The 20,950-nt window shown below is 30.6% G+C and overlaps 1 protein-coding gene and 1 long non-coding RNA gene across 2 annotated transcripts; one reads left to right on the top strand and one right to left on the bottom strand.

The window, feature by feature from the left end:
- The first annotated feature begins 3,352 nt into the window (after positions 1-3,352).
- LOC125576081 lies at positions 3,353-5,265 on the top strand. Its single transcript, XR_007314597.1, has 4 exons — positions 3,353-3,870; positions 4,109-4,186; positions 4,356-4,510; positions 4,712-5,265. It is a non-coding gene; the product is annotated as an uncharacterized LOC125576081 (long non-coding RNA).
- Positions 5,266-8,885: 3,620 nt separating this feature from the next.
- LOC111200258 (putative RING-H2 finger protein ATL49) lies at positions 8,886-10,575 on the bottom strand. The gene has a single exon (XM_022690867.2). The coding sequence runs from the start codon at positions 10,302-10,304 to the stop codon at positions 9,081-9,083; it is 1,224 nt and encodes a 407-aa protein (XP_022546588.2). The 5' UTR covers positions 10,305-10,575; the 3' UTR covers positions 8,886-9,080.
- Between the last annotated feature and the right edge of the window lie 10,375 nt (positions 10,576-20,950).

Raw genomic sequence — 20,950 nt, 5'->3', positions numbered from 1 at the left:
ACTAGTGGCAAAGCCTTTTTTATTTTAAATTAATTTTATTTTTACTTTTCATTTATTATTTTGAACAAAAAAATCATTTAATATTAATTAACAATATCTTTATATATTTGTCAACTATTTGTATATACTTTTTACATACATACATGTGAGCACATTGTAACTAAGTATTCACCACAACTGAAATATCTAATTTTTTTGAAAGTTGAAATATTTTTTCTTAATGTTTCTTTCACTACCGACAAAATTGTAGTGAAATGATTTGTCTTAATAGTTTTTTTTTCTTAAACTATTATCTGTTTAAAAACTATAATATGAAACTATTGGTTCGACATGACGACTATCTAAAATTCATAATATAAAAACAAACAAATAATATTAATTTTTCGTTTCTACCGGGAAAAACCAAAAAAATCAAACATTTTAACCGAATAAACGAAAATGAATGTTAATTTAAAATAATAGTTATATTTTAGAAGATTAAAAACCAAAAAAAAACTTAAAACCGAACCAATATCCAGATTAAACAGATTTAATATCTTTTTATTAAAAATAACGAAACTAATAATCACATTCCGCGCAAGGCGCGGGTTATTACCTAGTTTTTTTATTAAATAGGTTAATAACGCAAAATGTTATTAAATGCAAGAAATAGCTTGATTTTGTTCAAATTTGATTACACAATTGAAATTTCTATCAAATACAGTAGAACCTCTGTAAATTAATACTCGATAAATTAATAATCTCCATAAATTAATAAATTTTACCGGTCTCAACTTGGGCCGGTTGAAAATTTGACATAAATCGATAAAATAATAATATAATATTTTTTAAGAAAATTCTATGTAAATATATGGTCCCATTAAAATTATAAATTAATAATTTACTAGATTCTGACCCGTCCTTTAAAGGACGGGTATATTTTTTGTTTTAATTTTTTGAAAAATTTAATTTTTATATTTGTGTTATTTTGTAATCATATCATGTTTAATATTAATTTAATTTATACACTTGTCTCATATGCATTTTAGAAGTTATTTTAAAAGTTTATTCCTAAAATTTGCAACATATTATATTTTCTTAATAGTTACATAACAAAATTAGTCAAGAATATTTATCCAAAAAACCGACTTGGAATCGACCCAAAAATCAAAATCTCATACTCTGTTAGACCTGGCCTATATACTCGAATGGCTCTTATACTGTTATATCCGAATACTAATATCAAATCCAACCCGCACCGAAAACCGAATAACTTTTTTTAAAAATGTTTGAAAATTTTAATTTTTAATATTTCTATTATATATATATATATATATATATATGTAAATGAGTTAATATGGTCTTCACTAACTTTAAATTAAATCACATTTAATAAATATTTTTAGTCGAATAGCCTATTTAGAACCTGTTAAACTAAATGAGTTTATATGAATATTAATTTCTATTCAAAGTCCACTTATAAAAATTTAATGTCATTAATAATCCATTTCACGAGTAATAAATATAATCGTAACTACATTAATAAGAAAATATAATATGTGATGGAATTTCAAAGGGCGGATAAAATTTATCATTGTCCAAGTTTCCGTTATTTTTTTGTGATGGAATATTATTTATGAAAATGTAACATCAGTAAATATATTTTGAAACATCACATGTATTTATCCCTAAATAATAATGTGATCGAACAGTGTATTTGAAAACATATATATTTACTTTGGGTTTGTAAAAACTCCATATAATTTACAGGCCTCGTACTTATATCCATTTATTAAATTTGGGTTTGTACAAACTGCATATAACTTATAAACCTGGTAAACCTATGTGTTATGTATATTCATTTATATATATTGTAACCGTCACTATGTATCCGGAGTAGTGGGGGTGGATTCCGCTTACTGAGGAAATAAAATTTCGTATATTATCAAAAAGTGAACAAATATACGAACAGAATATATATTGATAGGTGGATCCAGTGCCTAATACACCAAGACTAAATAGTTGGACACAACATATATCAATGGGTCATGATCCTAATTTAATAGTATTGATATGTATACCTACTTTATATAAGTAAGAACCTATTATTATATTATTGTTTTTATATTCACAATGAAATTATCTTTATATTTATTTAACACTTAATATATTTTTGATGAGAATTAGTGATATTAGATCTAAAATCATATTTAAGTTATATGCAATATATATTATATACACCAAATAATATAATAAAAGTAATATAAATATCAAATTTCAAAAAATAATAATTAATTCTATACACTAAAATCAAATATTTTATTTTTTTAGAATAAATATATCTTAAAATAAAAAATATAAATTAGAAGTTTTTTGTAAATTAATATCTCTATAAATTAATAAAATTTCAAAGTTTTGACATTATTAATTTATAGAGATTCTATTGTATATTGCATATCATTCAAAACCCTGATTACATATTCAATAATAAAAACTATATTCATTAGAAAATTATGTTTACAATAATTTTCACAAATATAACGCTTCTTTGTAACATTTAAATGTAGATACACAAGCAAACAATTAAAATTTATATCAAATAAAATTATTAATTATACACCTCTTACATTGGGTCAAAATTTACAAAACTTATTTTTAATTACATAAGAAATTAGTAATAATAAATTCATATAAACCATTATATATGAAATCAAATCATGAAAATTGAATGAGAAACATATAATTTTATATATTTTATTACTAAAAAAATTATACTATACTTTACTATTAAAAATCACTATTTAGGAATAAAGTACAAAATTAATGTGTGAAATGGCTACGATACAAGTGTATAGTTATGTAATATCACAAATTCAATAAAATTATCAAAACGTTTTACTAATAATTTAAAAAAATATTATACACAAACATATAAATTAAAGTTTTTAACATATAAGAAAAAATTACAAAAAACGGGCATACATGCATATCATTACGAGAAACGAGCATATGCCGGATCAACTTTTAAATTTTTATTATTTTATAAAATAGATTTTGATTAAGTTTTATACAAAAATATGATTACAAAAAATACACAAATATGATTATAAAGAAAAATATAAATATAAAAATTAAATTTCTAAAAAAAAAAATCAAAACAAAAAATATACCCGCCCTTTTAAGGGCGGGTCAAAATCTAGTTATCTATATATATAAAGAGGAATTTTCTCTCACCTCCTGCTGCCACGTCAGCATTTAGGAATGAGTGTTTTGTGCCACGTGTCACTTCAAAAAAATCCTGCGAAAATGCTGGTCCTTTACATTTGCTGGGCTTTTACGTAGATATGCTTGGTTTTCAATTTCATATGGGCTTTTTGCAAAATTTCGAGCCCAGCCAAATAGTACGTTACTTCCTCTTCTCGCCTTCGATTTTCTTAGAGTTGCAGCTGTAAGTTATCTAGAACTTAAACACACCGTCTAGCTCACCATAACGTTTTCAGCTTGCATTAATATGTGCAGCTTTTATGTGGCTAACTTAATCCTCCACTCCCAAGCGTTCAATCAACCTAATCGCAATCTAGGCGTAGTCTGTTCAGCTTACCTATTACGACAACGGTGAATTTCGTCATTATGAATCGACAATCTATATATAAATTTGTCAGATTCTTGACGTGAAATTCATCAGTTCCTCTCCCTCAATCATTATAATCAATTTCTCTCTCGATGGTTTAGTTTCCCTTCTTCTCATCGCTGCTATATTGCATGGATCAATTTTGTTTGTAATGCATCTCTAATCTTTTTTGATGTATTTTTCCCGGAGTTTCTTCCCTGCCTTGACTAAGATCGTCGGGACTCTCGATCCTAAATCCTGATCCGTCGAAACTCTCTCTGGTTAGTGACTTACTTTTCTAACATGATTCGTATTTTCCTCACTGATATTTATATTACTCTAAACAGTGGCCCGATTCGATTCTCCGACACTGAATCAATATTAAAAAAAAGCCTCTTCTATTGTCATTACCATTATTTAATGTGCTTGCCAACGTTCGTTCACTATGAGAATGAGATGATATCATATAGCTAATCAATGATTTGGTGAGTTTGCTTATATTTCATGTTGATGTTTCAGGAAGTGAAGAAAGGAGATACTATCTTTGTTGGACAATACCTATTCACTGGTACTGAAACAACTTCAGTTTGGCTTTAGGTAAAAAATAAATAAATAGAAGCTAATGAATGGTCTCTATGTTGAAGTCTTAGACAGTTGAATCTATATTTGTTTAAAAATAAAAAAAGAGTCGATAGAATTTTTCAAATACTCTCTTCTTCCTCTGTTCTTCTCATTCTTGGTTTGTTTTCTTGACTGTAAATCACAGAAAGTATACGTAAATTATTGGGTCCTCTTTTTCAATGGTGGAAGCAAATCCATGATCGCATCGAACACTGTCATGACCACTCTGTCATGGAGATTGACGATGAAGAAATCTCTTGGATCACCAATCGTCCTGCTGTTCATCTGGAGATGGGGAAGGTATAGTCTTAATGAATTAATAGAAACCTTATATCAATTGTGTTTTATAAGGCAGAGATTTGAATCACTTACATTAGTTTAACAAAATCACAATAATTATTTCTGAACAACAAAACAAAATCTATCTTAAGCAGCAACGTCTTGATCGTTTGAAAAAAGACCATAGGCTGATGTGATCTTCATATTTTGTTCAACGTTCAGATAAAGCTGAGGCTCTGGAGGGTGAGATGGTTGGGAAGGAGCCTGAGGTAGAGAAGAAAAGAGAACCGGAGCCGGAGTTTGAAAAACAGAAGGAGAAGAAGCATACAACTTTGAAGGAGAAAGAGATGGAGAATACTGCGTACAAGGATTTCGAAACTGCTATCAATAAGAGAGATACAGAAACAGGAAGAGGTGAAGCGTTTAAAGAGGGAGGCTGCTAAGGTAGAGAGGAAGCACATAGAAAAAATAAGAAGAGGAGGCCCGGGAGTGCGCAAAGCGTCAAGCTGCAAGGAGAGAAGCTACTAGACTGAGAATGAGCCAAGAGAAGGTACTTCCTCTTGACGGATCTGAGAAAGGACCTGATGCTACACATGCTACAACAGTCAGCAGAAGTTATTTGATTCTTTGTCGATGCTAGATCAATTCTCTGGATAAGTTCTTTGAAACAGCATAAACATATACACATTACATTTATACATGGATGAATTAGAAAACCTGTTTTATGTAATGCGTCTCAGAACATTTGTGAAAATATAATGATGAGGTTTGAAACAGTTAAATACGTACCAAATGTTTTCATTACAAGCAGATCGAGAAATTCAGCCGTTTCGTTTGCTCATCCGCCATGTTCGTGTTGCATGCTTCTTCATGACTCTTGATTTACCAAGCTCGCATTCAAGTTTTTACGTTACTATAATACCTTGTTCTACCACACATGGCATGCTTAGCTTTTAAAAGTTTAACTTACGACTTTCTTGACATCTACCTTATTAAACATGATACCTATTAAAATTAGGGGTGTTTAATTTGGTATAACAGAACCAATTAAAACCAAACTGAAAAGAAAAAGTAGTTTAGATATAGTATAGTGAATAATATAAGAATCCCTATAGTTTAGTATATAAACCGATCAAGTCGAATAAACTAAATAAACATATTAATTAAAATATAGTAGTATAACTACATCTTAAATTATATAATTTAATTAATAATATATACATAATTTATTTTATTGCTATGATCTTCCTTTTTAAAATGTTGATTTTAGTAATTTTATATTTTATTTTATGTAAAAAATTATTTTTTTTCATTTTTATCAAATTAAATAAAACGTAGCTTTTACTTTTTTTGTTGACATATATTATGGTATTATCAATATTTTATTTTTTTTAATTTATGAAAGTTATTATTAATATGTTAAATTATGGCTTTATCAAATATTTTAAAATTATGGTATAATCAATTTAATATGTTTATTAATGATTTTTATAGTAAAATAAAACATAAAATATCATACTTAAAAAGTTTAAAAATGTCTTCATGTTTTAGTAAAACTGATATCTATTTCACAAAAAAAAAATATAAAAAAATATATTTATGGTTTTTGGTATATACTGAATAAACTAAAAATCGACAGCATATAAACCAAACCAAAGTAAATATAATTTTAATAGGATAGCTATTTTTTATAAACTAAGATACCAAAATAGAACCAAATCCGGATTAAACATCTCTTATTAAAATGGAATACAACTAAGCTGCTTAAAAAATCTCACAAATATGGTATTAGAAGTTAAAGATTTGGAGATCTTGACTAACAAGCAAATACTCACACCATACTGACAAGAAAAAGGTACAAATATATACAACCTTATTTTCCAGTACAAAAACCCTCAAACACAATTCACCAACCCAATCAATAACACCTCTTAAGTCTTAACACACGTTGAACCCAACGCTTCTTACGGGTCGAGGGTAATACATCCAATCAAAATAGGAACTTTACACTAATCTTCGCAGGGTAATCTTCGTAAGAGCTTAAACCACCCATTTTTAAAACATATATTAGCAAGTGTTCAAACTTCAAGTTTGTGACTTCAGTAATAAACATTACCAAATGTCTCTTCTTAGTACGCATAGACTCATACTATGTGCGAAATGTATTTAAGGTCCTCACACTCTTTGTTAACTATACGAAAAACATCATATTGCTAACAGTGTATTCAATACACTATTTTCACTGTGATTGGCAACTGTTCTTTAAGAATCAATACTTTCAAACTCTAACCCACGCCGCAAACAACATTTGTTACCAAATACAGAAAAATAAATAAATAATAAATAGTCTATATTACGCGCGGACCAACCACTAGTTGATAGTATAAATCATGCATTTTTAGCATTTTAACTAGCTAGTAGCATTCAAATGTTATTATAAAATTAAAACACAAACAACTTAGACTATATCTTGATATAACTATTAAAAATAAAAATGAATAATATTTGGATACACGATTCAGATGTTGTATTCAGATGCTACATATAGATGTTGCATCCAAATACAAAAAAAAACGATATGACTTGCTTAGTTTGTTAAATATTATGGGGTTTTGGATGTGTAGATGTGTATTTTTAGGCGAAACCGATATCATGTAAATGTTTTCTTTGGATTATTGGAGAGTGGACCTTTTTGAGTGCCATTTTAACATATGACTTCTGAAATTTCTATTAGATATCATTTTGGGTTTTAACCAGTATTATACCAACTGATCGTTGATTTTGGCCATGTCATTTTTAAGCACAAGTTTAAAAGTTTTCAGTTTTGATAAATAAATATGAAAGAAGTGGTGCTTTATAAAAATGTTAGATCCACAAAAGGTTTTCAATTTCAACCACCTGAAACAACAGTCCGATACACGTCGCAAGTCTCCTTATTTTCTCAACCTCTTTCTCCAAACCACCTCCAATAACCACTCTAGTAACCGCCGATGCTTCAAGCAGCGAACCGGTTTTATGAACGTGAATAAACTCAAGTTCCTCTACTCCGGCGTCGCTTTGATCCAACCCTTCACCGCTCAAGTCCATTGCTTGTCCCGCCACGAGTCCATTCGTTCCAATAGACTCCGCTAGCTCTTTAACGACACGTACCGTTCTCTCATGTGACACGTCAGTTCCGTCAAATTCTCGAAAGCTTGAGCTACGAGTGCACCGTCGGAGAGAATGGCCACGCTTTCTGCGGAGAGATCGTCGTTGTCCTAGTGAATCGTTGCAAATACAAAAAACGTGTCATGTCCTATAACGAAAGAAGAGAAACAGATACCCTCCCAGGTTTTCATCAAACTCAAAAGGTTTTGTGTTTCATGTGTGATCATTATCGTTCTATCATTTGTTCTAGTGGAGGATTTAATGTTGTAAGAGAGATTCAATCCATGCATAGTGGCTTAACGTTAATAATGTTTTATACTATAACTTACGGGGTTTTTATTATTAATAGATCGAAAAAGCTAAGCCACGACTCAAACTTTAGCATAATGTATTCTCTATTCACATCCACGTCATCATAACCCATATTCAAATATGAAATGTGTGTATACGGTTGTCAGTGCAAGGTTATGAAGCAAACGTGGCCACAAGCTAATCGCTGGAAAATAAATGGCTAAAAGCCGCAAAATGCTCTCGATGTGCAAAAGTGTTGACTTTCTTTTGCGTTTTGACAAGCTTGTGTATGGAGTGTTGGAAATGGAAATTGAAAGAGGAAAGTGACCTAATTGATCTATTCTATCCTATCATGAGATGAATGACCACATTTTGTGCCAATAACTTTTTAGTTGAAAGACAATGAATATTCGTGATATATTGATATTAGAATTTAAATAGAACAATACTGATAATTATTCAAAAAGTGATCTCACAAAATATAAACTATCAAAGCGACTAGGGGACATACAATGATACAAACCCTACTCTTCCCGTGACATTTATTAACTTCACCCGTCAATGCAGAAAACTTTAAGCAGTCGACACTCGACATTAAACACCTATATACATATACTTACATGATTATTCAAATGTATATACACATGACATGTATGATGAACATTGGTATCCCAAAAAAGTCAGGAAATCAAGATATCAATTTCCTTTTCTTTTTGGATTTTCTCTTACCAATTTTCTTACTTTTCAGTTTTCAAATGTTTACAAACCGTAGTAAATACTTATGTATGTTGTTGTTTTTGTTACTTTACTACACCGTAGTAAATACTTAATAATAACAAAATCTCTACATTTATTTATGTATTTATATGTTTTTTTACTATTAGAACTATACTATAGTTCATCTGCAATCGTTATGTATGTTGCTATTCGAACCTTAAGTTTTATGAGAAAAACCATGTTATAAGAAAGAAATATTAAGAATTAGAACAACGGGTGGCAGCACAGACAAACCAAATTCTCAATGTGCCTTAGAAGTAATAACCCTACATATATTAATTAATATCCCACTATTCATCAACTTCCTCTCTAAAAAAACTCACAAATTTTCACACACACTTGTAAAGTAAGAGTAAAACTCAAATAAGAAAGAAAACTACACATTAGATGTAGAAGAATGAACAGCCTTGGTTTGTTTCCCTGCAAGCCAAAGCATGGTCCTCCTAGCAAAAGATGGGGTTTTCGTTTCCAAAGATTCAGAATTTTCGCTCTTTTGATTCTCTTCATCAATAACGATCCCATTCTTGGTCTTGGCAGGATTCATTTGGTTCGGAATTCGAATAGAAGAGGAAGACAACGAAGAACATGCATGCTCCCTAACACAAGTACCCTTTTGCTTCTCCCTTTTACCCCTTAGCCAAATTTTAGACAAAGAAAAGCTCTCTCTTTCCACAACACTCTTCCCAATTCCCTTAACCGTAGGATCAAAACCGTATTCGGACATAACTGCTCTCTGGCCAGGGAAACGACCGTCTTTGTCGGATTGTTTCTTGTTGGGAACGTGGACTTTAAGTGTAGCTTCTTGGTCCACAATATACTCATATGACCCCATTGAAAAACACCTCCTAACATCTACATTACTATTACCACTAATGTTATTGTCACTTCCGTCACCAACATGATCTACGTTCCTAAACTTCCCTAGCTTAACTTCTAAAGGAACAACCAAATCACCATCCGGGTCGCATGGTTTACGACCCGACCCAAAACGGGTCGACCCATAATCATTAGCCTCAGGAACAGGAACCATGTCTCTCGAGCTTCGATCAGTTCCCGACTCAAGAACAAGGAGATACGAGGAGCTTAGACTGTGGTGAGACGAGAAATCAGAGAGGAGGAGATTGGATCTGCAAAGAGGACATGTCGAGTGAGAGAGAAGCCACGTGTCTATACAGTCAACGTGAAAGGCGTGGCTACATTTAGGCAAGAGCCTGAGCTTGTCCTCTGTTTCGAACTCGCAGAGACAAACAGGACAGTCGAAAGATGCAATCTTCAGACCAATGATGGATTTGTAATGGAAGACAGGTAACTTGTCGATTAGTGATTGGTCGACGCCTGAATCATGGAGGTTGAAGAGTTGTTGAAGCTGGCCTTGAAAAGCTGTGAGGTTGTTGTTGTCGAAGTAATCATCTCTGTTTTGTAGTGATGGTGTAAGGAGGAACTTGACGAGGATATGGATGAGACCGGAGATGAAGAAGATGATGGAGAGGATTATGATTACTAGGAGGACGTCTGGGCTGACTTTGCTTGTTATATCGAAGCTTGTGTATGGTTTGAGAGGTATTAATGGTGGTGGTGATAAAGGGGTAATGAGAGTCATGTTCGTGTGAAGGAGATAGAAACTAACCAAAGTTTAAGCTCAAAGTTTTGAAAGAGGAGAAAGAGAGTTTTTGAGCTCAAAGTTATTTGAATATTTATGAGACAGAGTGATGATGAAGAGAATTACAGGTTGGACCATTGATGGCGACAGATGAGAATTTATTTATTTTTCATTTTTATATATATTTTTCGTACACCAAGAAGAGTGTATTTTGAAATCATTTTTAAATTTGAGAAATTAATGGGATTTGGATCTTAATATTTAACTAGATTTTGATCCGCACGTCCGTGCGGGTGTATTTTTTTTTTAATAAATATGATGCTATTTGATTTTTATGTCACTATTTAGGGTTGGACAAAAAACTCGAATTCGAAAAATAAAACTGATCCCAATCCGAATAAGTAGTATTAAATCCGAATCGAAATTGATTAAATATCCGAATTATTCAAAATTTTGGTATTTGAAGAATTGAAATCTAAATCCGATCCGAACCGAAGTATTTTGGGTATCCAAAATAGATTTATATATATTTAATATATCTAAAAACATCCAGAATATATATGATACTTTTAAGTTCGCTTAAATGCTTGAAAATGTATACAAATAATCAAACGTAAATATCTTAAATAGTTAAAATATATTCAAAACTCCAAAAATACTTAAATAATTATTAATTCTCTATCCAAATATTTAAACCAAACCCAAAGATCTTAACTGAACACGAAATCCCAAAAAGACCCGAAAACGAACCCGAACGCCCACTCCTAATCACTATTATATATATATCCTATATGTGTCATCATAAGTTACAAAATATGTGTTATCATATAATTAAACGTATTTTATACGTACCATCAAATAAGTTTTCTTATAATTAATAATATTTTATACGTACAATCATATAAATAATCATACATATTATATTTTAAAATTTAATGTGAAATATAAAAACCATAATTTAAGTTGGTGTTTGAAATTAGGATTGTATTGTGTTTTTCTTATATATATTGAAAACATTTTTATAATAGTTATTGAAAAATATGTTAGTAAAATTTAAATTTTGAATACATGTATATTTTTGAATGATTTTTTGATATAAATCAATTTTAAATTATTATTTTGATTTGAATATATATATCAAGTAACATAGACTCATTACTTTTTAATATAATGTAATGGACTTCTAATTTTTTTAGTAGCATAAGCCCATTATTAATTTCCTAACTTACTGCTATCTATGTTTCCAAACAGTACTATTTTTTTAACTACTATCAATATTGCCAAACAATCTCAATGTGTACTTCAACTTTAATAATATAGATTACCTAAAGAAAATGTAAAGTCAACGATACATTTCTTTAAAATAAGAGATAGATGAAATCACTTTCCTTCATGAATTATGAATGATGATATCTTATGAATTGTATAACCAAACCTAGGCCATCCATGTTAAAGCCAACCGGACAAACAATTTAATATGAACAATCCATAAGAAAATACCAGTTTTCTGACAGTTTAACTTGTTACTTGTCCAAAATAAAAATTCATAGTTTTGAATTCAAAATAAGGTTAAGATTGAAAAATAACTAGACCAAAACTCCAACGTAAAACATTCAAATTAATGGAGTACTCGAAAGATGAACATTACTAGCTTATTGTTACCATGACATTAATTATCTTTTCTCCCAAAGGGAGTGATGCTTTTGACTGAGTCAAGCAGTTCTTGAGGCCTCTTTAAGATATGTTAAGGCTTTGAATGTTTACAAACTGTAGTGCATCGTATTGCAGTTAATAGTAGCAAAAATCTTCGGACCTATGAAAGTCTAGACTAATTCTCAAAAGGAGGTGCAATCCACATATAAACCATATTTCCGGGTATGAAAATGGATCATAAGCAGATAAGTTTATCTCCGTGTAAGTGTCTAGGAATAATGTGACTTAATTTCGCGCAGTAGGTGGATCAAACTTGAAACGTATTTGGCGTCCTAATCTATTTCCTGCCATTCGACCACAAGGTCCCAATTTTGTATTTTGCCATACGGACCCTAAAAGTTGGGCAGATATGCTTTGTTGGAAGATTGGAACGCACCTATGTTTAGCTTAAGCTAGATTAACGGTGGATCTTTTGATATATATCCAGCATGCCATTGCCTCTTCTATACTAATGGTGAAATTGAAGAAAATGCTCAAGTTATATACGAATCATATGAATTCATGAGTTTTTTGTAGTGAGAGATATGAAAAATATTAAACTTATTATTTATGTTTCAAGATTTAGGCTCCGAATGGTGACTGCGTATTGAGCGGTGCGGGACAAGCGGTTTAATTTCGGTGCGGTTCTAATAGTTATAAAAATGTATATATATAGGGTATATATAGAGATTTTTGTTACTGTTAACTGCGGGGCGGGGCGGGAAACTGGTTACCATTCGAAGCCTTAAAAAGACTTTAAGATGTTAAGGGAAACGCACTCGCAGCAGCTCAGGTTTCTGTATAGTTTTATAAATTTAGGCAGTAAACAAACATTCTATGTTAATATGGGAAACACGAGAGAGAGGGAACATGAAGCCAACATAGACTGAAGGTTATATGTACTTTCTTTTCTTGGTTATGTGTGGAGACATATATTTTAATTTATAATATGCTTACTATTACCTAATAGATACATTTCCATTTTTTTTTGTTATAATCATTAGGCTTCGAACATGGGCCTATTTAATTAGATTGTTTGTATTGGGCTCACAAATAAACTTCCATGGGTAATAAATATAAACCGCATTTTCCACTAGGTAAATACAAATGCTCCATTTTAGCAGAAAAGGAAATTAAAAAAAATGGGTACTTTTCCTTTTTAACTAGAATTGATTATACGATAGAACACTTTTTATCTTTCTTATACATTGAGAGACACTTCTTACTTGTGTGATATTTTCCAGTGAAATCTAGAGATTGCTTTGACAAAATTATCTTTATGGGAAAGGGGATTATTGTCGCTTGTTTGCTTTTAGACATTAGTTTAGTTAGTTTTTTTATTTTATTATAACTCATTACATCTTTTGTTTTTATTGATTTTTTTTTCATTTTTCAGATATATAAAATAAACATAATTGTTACAATAAAGTATAATATTTTTCTCTACATTTTCACATCCACTTTAATATATCTATTTTATAAATTTCAACAAATATATAAAAATGCTTGGACATAGAAATGTGGACATGGATGTCAAGATGTGGACAAATTTCTCTGTTTTGATATCATAAAACGTGGATATGGATTCGTGTCACCAAAACCCTCAACAAAAAAAAATTGGGCATGAACTTATGTAGACTCATATTAACAAAAGAAGATATGACTCAGTAGACACTAACTCATATGTACAAAGATTAATGTGGACAATGACTCATGTGGACAAGAGAAGAAAAACGTGGATATATACTCATCTTAACAAAACAAGAAAAACAGAAAATTTGTTAACAAACAAATATGTGGACATTAACGTAAATTAGTGACAGAAAAAATGTTGACATGTACGGAGAATGCATGAACAAAAAACAAAAACTGTGGACAACGTTTTGTAGAAGTGGATATGGAAAAATGGATAAATAGTCGTGGACATATGAACATTTTTTGTTGGTCATTTGTGTTATGAGACAGACTTATATGCAAAAACTAGAGCAAAAATTATGAAAATGACTGAAAAATTATAAGCAAACTTCTTCTTAGTTCACAAAGCTCCGACAGCCAAACACCTTTCAAGTACGAATTGGTTTTGAGTCCATGTAATTGTATGAGTTCTTATAATTTGGTCCAACACAACTTGATTTCAGAGAACCGCAACCAGTGAATTTTGGAAATTGGAAAAGCAAGGAAAATTAGGATTTTCAGATTTGAGAGTGATTTCAGATTCGAATAGGAGAGAGAAACCCAAAAAAATATGTGAAATTTTCAGCCGTACAAGGTTTTTATTTAATGAAAGGGTAAAAGAGACAAATCATCCCAAGAAAGTGTGTCAAAAGCAAGATGTGTCTTGGGATGTAATTTCAACTAGATCTTGATCCGCGCCCCCGCGCGGATGTTGGATTTAACTTGCGTTCAATGTAAATTTATAAACCATTAATTTTATAAAATGTTTATTTATATTTTAATGTTTTGTAAAATGTATTTAGTGTAGAATATATTATATTATAATATAGATGTTTGATAATAATTTTTTATCTGTACGTAACATTATATTTATAATTTTATAACTTGATGCAATTTGATGTAATTTTAATATTCATATATTAATCTGTTGATTTTTTGTTTATTTATTTAAAATGATTTAATTTTTTACAGTAGGTTTTTATGAATTATTATTAATTTTATGATATTTGGTTTTCTTAAAAATTGTATTGTAGCAGATTAATATATACTATATATTACAGTTTGTGTTTTTATTTTCAGAAAAAAGAAATAAAAATTCATTGTAATTAATTAATTTAAATTTTTGATTTTAAGTGAAGTGGTAGATTTGTAAATAAGAAAGAAATGCAATGGCTAAATGTATAAATAAAAAAAAATATTTAATCTGCTATCTGTGTTTCCAAACAATTCTCATTTAATCTGCTACTAGATTTTGACCCGCGCTTTGAAAGCGCGGGATTGAATTTTAGTTTAAATATTTTTATGTAACAAAATTATAATTTATATAATTTGTTTCTTTTAGGTTTGTATTTAGTTATAAAAAATTATATGTACTATTTATTATGCTTTTTTCTTAGGTGAACTACAATTTAGTAAATTTAAAATTATTCAAAACCGTATTATAAGTAATTTATTTATTTAATTTTTTCATTGATTTTGTTTTAATAACTCATACCTTTTATTAATCAGTTTAGATATTTATTTTATAATAAAACTTGTGTTAAAATGTTGGTTCAATCCGTCTTAATTTAAATATTTTTATTAAAATGCAATCTTAGAATTAATATGTAGGAGTCCTTTTTAATTATTTTATTTTGAATGATCGAAATGTTTTGTGACCAAGTTTAATATAACAGCAATTCAGATGAATACATGGAAGTATATTTTCAAAGTAATAGATTTTTCTTAAATTTCAAATAATCCAGCTAATTAAATAAGATAAAATACAATTCAATTAAAAGTAACATCTAACATCCGTATACATACAGTGTAATATAATATGTATACAAAATAATATGTTATTTCACTCTATGTCTATAATAACTAATTGTTATACATGAAAGAAAAATAATAATTATTATAGTAAAATATGTGTAATATACACCCGTAACAAATGTTTTGACTTTTATGATGCAGTTAGTTATAACATAAGTAATTAAGTAATATACACCCGTAACAAATGTTTTGATTAGGACCCATTTTTCTATTGGTAGTAATGTATTATTTTCTTATATGTGGACGTGATCTTGATAATAGGTGTGTGAATTATTAGGCATTTGTTTAATTAATGAATAATTATGTTGAGATTTTACGGTTAATGAACAATCGGTTATAGCCATTATTTAGGAATATTCTTTTAGTGAGTTAAAGTGTTTAAGGCAATATAATTAATTATATTAAACAAAAATTTATGAGTGGCACACTATTGTAAATATCTAACAAAATAAGAGCAGAATCCTATGAGGGATTTTGCTTTAATAGTATAGATTCAAGTTTCCAAACGACATAATCAATAATGAAAAAGAAATACAGTGACTAAAAAATAAAAAAATAGTTAATATGCTATTCTTGTTTCTAAGCAACTTTCATTTAATCTACTATCTTTCCAAAAAGTACTAGCGTTTTAATAATAAAGACTAGATTTTGACCCGCGCTTTCAAAGCACGGGATTATTTTCATTTAAAAGTATATTAGATTTTAGTTTTCAAAACGTTAAATTTGTATGGACCAAATTTGTGATCTAACAAATTAAATATATGTGACAATTATATTGTTTGTATTATAGTGATGTTTTGTTAACCAATGAGAATAATGAAAAGATGTATAATCTAATTGAAATCTGTTAGGAGTGTGAGATTGATTTTTAAAATTATCACTAACTAAACGATACTAAAAATGGTACATGATCTCAAAATCATAAATTTATAAACCATCATTATACATTTATACTAACAATGGATGTATTTAAGATATTTGAAATAAAGTAACCAAATGTAAATTAGATTAAACGAATAAGGATTTAGGAGTTTATTTAACAATTTATATTGTATTGATCTAAATGGGGTAAGCTATAATTATATTAATCTGCACGTGTTTAAGGTTAGCTCATTAAAAATGAGGCTCTATAACAATTAAAAAAAAAGCAAATGGAACACATTATTTTTTTTAACTCTTCAAAAATATCTATCTGAAAGTCTACATTTTCTCTCTATCAAGAGTAAGACCCGATTCTTTTGCGGTTCACCACTACTGTCAAACCAATTTCTCAGATCTCTTCAGGCATATGTCCTATCTCTTCGTTCTTGTTGATCGATATATAGTTGTATCATCACAACTATTTTTGAATTTCTTTCCAACAGATCTATTTGTTTTCATTTCAAGTTTATTTTTTGCATGTCGGATAACTTCGTTAAATCCGATGATCGATCTGAGCAAGGTTCATCTTGGTCGTACCTCTAAGATGGGTCTGAAGAATCTCCGACGAAAATCAAATATTGTTTTTTTTCCTGTTAAAAAGTTATCGAACATAAAAGAAGTAAGGAGGAATAAAAATAAAATTAGAATATAACTATTTTTGATAATAAAATTTAGTAATATAAATTTGTATTCAATTCAAAGATTTTCTGTATTCAATTTTTTCAGACTACCTATGTGTTTACTCCTATTGTATTTCACAATTATTAAGGAGCCAGGTAAATAGAAATGACAAACTTGTTTGTTCACTATATGTTTCTTATCAGTGTTCTCATTTGAGTTTCTCTTGTATCACTGTTTTATAAATGTTTAACCTGGATGGAGAATTTCAAAGCCTATTCAATAAGATATTTGGATTCTTTTTTTTACGAATATAGAAACTTAAATTCACAGGGCATAAATATTTAAAAATGGACTTGTAGTTAAGTTATTTGTCTCTTCCTTATAAAGTTTTTGACTTCTTTGCTACGTCTATTAGTTATTTTACATAGTTGTATATTGTTAATTAATAATGTAACTGAATACAGAAGGTTAGTTATCCTTTCTCTTTGTTGGTAAAATTGTTTTTTTTATTTGTAATGAGAATTCTATTCAATGTTCTTTAGGATAAAATATAGGACATATGTCCATTTCAAATGTTTATATGAGCTAAAACATGGGAAAAATAAAGATAAGTACTCTTAATCTTTGTTTTAATAATTTAATTTAAAACTGACCTCTTTCTCTATTTTGAAAAACAGATCGTTTAGATTTTGGTAGCTATTATTGGTTCTATTTGAAGCACAAGCTTATTCGAACTGCTACTTGTGACAATCTTACTCGGTTCTTTTAACAATCTTACTCGGTCCATCAGATAAGTATCTTTTTAGCATATCTATTCTAAATTCTAATTTGATAAATAGTTGTTAAAGACTTATAAATATTATTTTAACCAATGTCTACACTTGCTTATACAGAAAATTATATGCAATATTTATGGTCAAATACAAAGTACTATAGGCTACTACAAATGCCAGCAACAGAAGATAAAACAAAAAGTAAGCAATATTCAAAGGCTTTTATATTTCTAGATATGTATTTGATTTATAATCTAAAGAATGGAACAATACTGATTGATAAATAAGCAATTTGTTTTTACCGTTTTGTCTGCGAAGGTGGGGATTACTTTCACTTGAGTACACATACTGGTTTTGAATGGTTTCACGTCAGAAAGGTAAGTGTTTTCTGTGATGACTTCATTTTCTCTGTTAATTTTCTCTGGTAAAAATCTTGTGGTAGACATCGCTTCATTGCCTACGTTAGTATATATTGGAAAAGATAAGTAGGTAACATAAGAATATGCCTTGTGAATATTAGCTAAATTAGTTAGGAAAATAAAGATTTGGAATTAAATAAGTTATTGGGTAAATCTTCTCCTCTAAATCACTGAGGTAAATAAAATTTTAATGTGTTAAGTTTGAAAAGGGAGAAAATATACCATTTAAGATCCTTTTTTAATCTTTTTCTGAGTTTTTTTCTTATGTTTTGTTAAAGATTTACAAATTTAGTGGTTTTCTTGTTTTAATTAGCTATATTTTCTCATTTATACATCAGATTCTCACCTGATATTATGGTAACTATATGCCTTGAGAATTCGGGCAATTTTAGTTAGGAAAATATTGGATTTGAAACTAAATATGATATATTTCAAACTAAAATCGTTGAGTTAGTTTTATTTAAAATTTTAAAGTTGAAAATGGAGATAAGAAGCTATTAAATTTTTATTTTAAAAGCATAGATTATTTCTTGGATGGTTCTCTAATTAGCTTGCAAATAGACTCTATAATACATGGACACCTTGTTTTTAATCAGCTAATATAAACTAAAATGAGAATTTATGGTTTTGTATATATGAAGATAATATATAAAGTTACTAAATACATGTCTTTCTGCAGGTTCTATTATGGATAAATTATTGTTGAATCGTGAGTGTTGATGGAAACTTTTTGTTTCAAAGGATTAGAGGCTTGATGGTGTTTCAGAAATAATGAAATATATAAAAATAACTTCATAGTTTATAAGCAATGTAATAATTGGGGTTTACTTCCCTATGTATAACACCAATAATATGAAAAGTCGAAACATTTATAACAATGCTATGACTTTGAAAGAATTGCATTAATCATGATTGTCCCGATAGTTTTAATTTTTTTTTTTTAACGTCAAAAGGCCATTCTGTTACTCAAGCTTGAGGTGGTCTGGGTAACCAGACCGGGATAGAACAATCAATAAAATATAACTCCCTATGGAAGGATCTAGCAGTCTTGGCTAAAAAATCTGAGAACTGATTTCGCGCTCGTGGAACATAAGTGATATTGAACTCCGGAAAGTAAATCTGGAGCGTCTCAATCCTTTCCAGCTCAGTCGCAAAGCTTGGTCAAACCTGGGGCTCTTTTAACATTGCAATCATCTCCTTGCAGTCAGTTCCAAAGCTCTGGCATGTCGAATGTTGGAGCATGTTCTCCATTGCCCACCGCAGTGCTTCCAATTCTGTATGCATGGGTGACTCGCGCCGCGTGTGATTCCTTACCCCCATAAGTTGGGTGTTCCCACCACTGTCCATCCACACCCATCCGCATCCACTGAAATGAGCGTCAGCCGTCCAGGATCCATCTAACAAACAAATATTACCCAAGCTTATGACTTGAGATTCCTCAACATTAATGTCTTGTACGGTACGACCTTATTCGCCTCAAACCATGCTTGACATTCGCTTTCTGCATGTCGGACCAGCTCCAACGGATCTCTATCTATCCCTCTGAAGAGTTTCTCGTTCCTAGCCTTTCAAATGTATCAAATCAACCAAGGGTATGGATCTCTGTCCTGGTCTGGCTCGATGATAGCGTTTTTTCTCCAAAATAGATAGTCCATATTTGTATAGACGCTTGGTATTGGGAATATCCCCGGGCTCGTTGGAGTTGATGAAAGAGACCAAACTTGTAGAGCAGGAGGGCATTCAAAAATCGCGTGTGTTACAGATTCCTCTAGTTCTCCACATCTTGGACAGTAGTTATCGCACCTCATATTCCGTCTCGCTAGGTTCCTTGTAACTGCTACATGACCAGTTAACAATTGCCATATAAGATGACATATCTTCTTAGGCGCCTTCAACTTCCAAACATAGGCTTGAAGGTCGGTTATACTTGGTTCCACAACCTGCTTTTCCTCCTCTCTCTTTAATACATTTAGAGCCACCCAATATCCAGATTTGACTGTGTATTGTCCACTCCTCGTGGCTCGTGTAGCTCCAGCAATAAATGTCGCGACAGTGAGCTGAGCTTATGGCCAAGCTCCTTATTCGTGGTATGTCCTCCATATCGACATATTTCTCCAACAGATTTGCATCCCAATCCTTTGATTCTTTATTAATGAGATCGCTTACTCTCATATTGGGATTCATAACTGGCGCTACTGGGATAGCTGGTTCGCGGGAGTCATTGGGATCCACGGATCTTCCCATACCTTAACTTCATAACCCGAGTGAATCTTATGTCGAATTCCAACAATAACAACTCCCTTGCCGCCGAAATGCTAGTCCACACATACGATGGGCTATTAGTTGATATTACTCTCAGTGGCGAGCTCAGTCTATAGTATCGTCCTCTCATCACCCGGGCCACCAAGGAGTCAGGGAACTGGACAAGCCGCCATAGTTGCTTCGCCAATAGAGCCAAATTAAACTCATGGATCAGGCGAAAGCCAATCCCACCCTCCTCTCTTGGTAGACATACTTTTCCCATTTTCCCATTGTATTCCATGTTTTGGTGGATTTGAACTCCACCAGAATTGTGCAATAGCCCTTGCTAGATTTTCACATGTCTCCAACGGGAGGAGGAAAGTAGACATAACGTAAGTTGGCAGAGCGAGCAAAATGGATTTGATCAGCACTTCCTTTCCTCCTTTAGATAGCCATCTCCCTGTCCAGCCATTCACTATGTGCATTAACT

Source organism: Brassica napus, chromosome A7 (genome assembly GCF_020379485.1).
Source record: "Brassica napus cultivar Da-Ae chromosome A7, Da-Ae, whole genome shotgun sequence".
In the NCBI taxonomy this organism is placed as follows: Eukaryota; Viridiplantae; Streptophyta; class Magnoliopsida; order Brassicales; family Brassicaceae; genus Brassica; species Brassica napus.
Note: the sequence above shows the minus strand (reverse complement) of the source record. Positions and strands in the feature narration are given on the sequence as shown.

Excerpts from the sequence above, each read along its gene's own strand:
- LOC111200258 (XM_022690867.2), bottom strand. The coding sequence starts at position 10,304 with ATGACTCTCATTACCCCTTTATCACCACCACCATTAATACCTCTCAAA.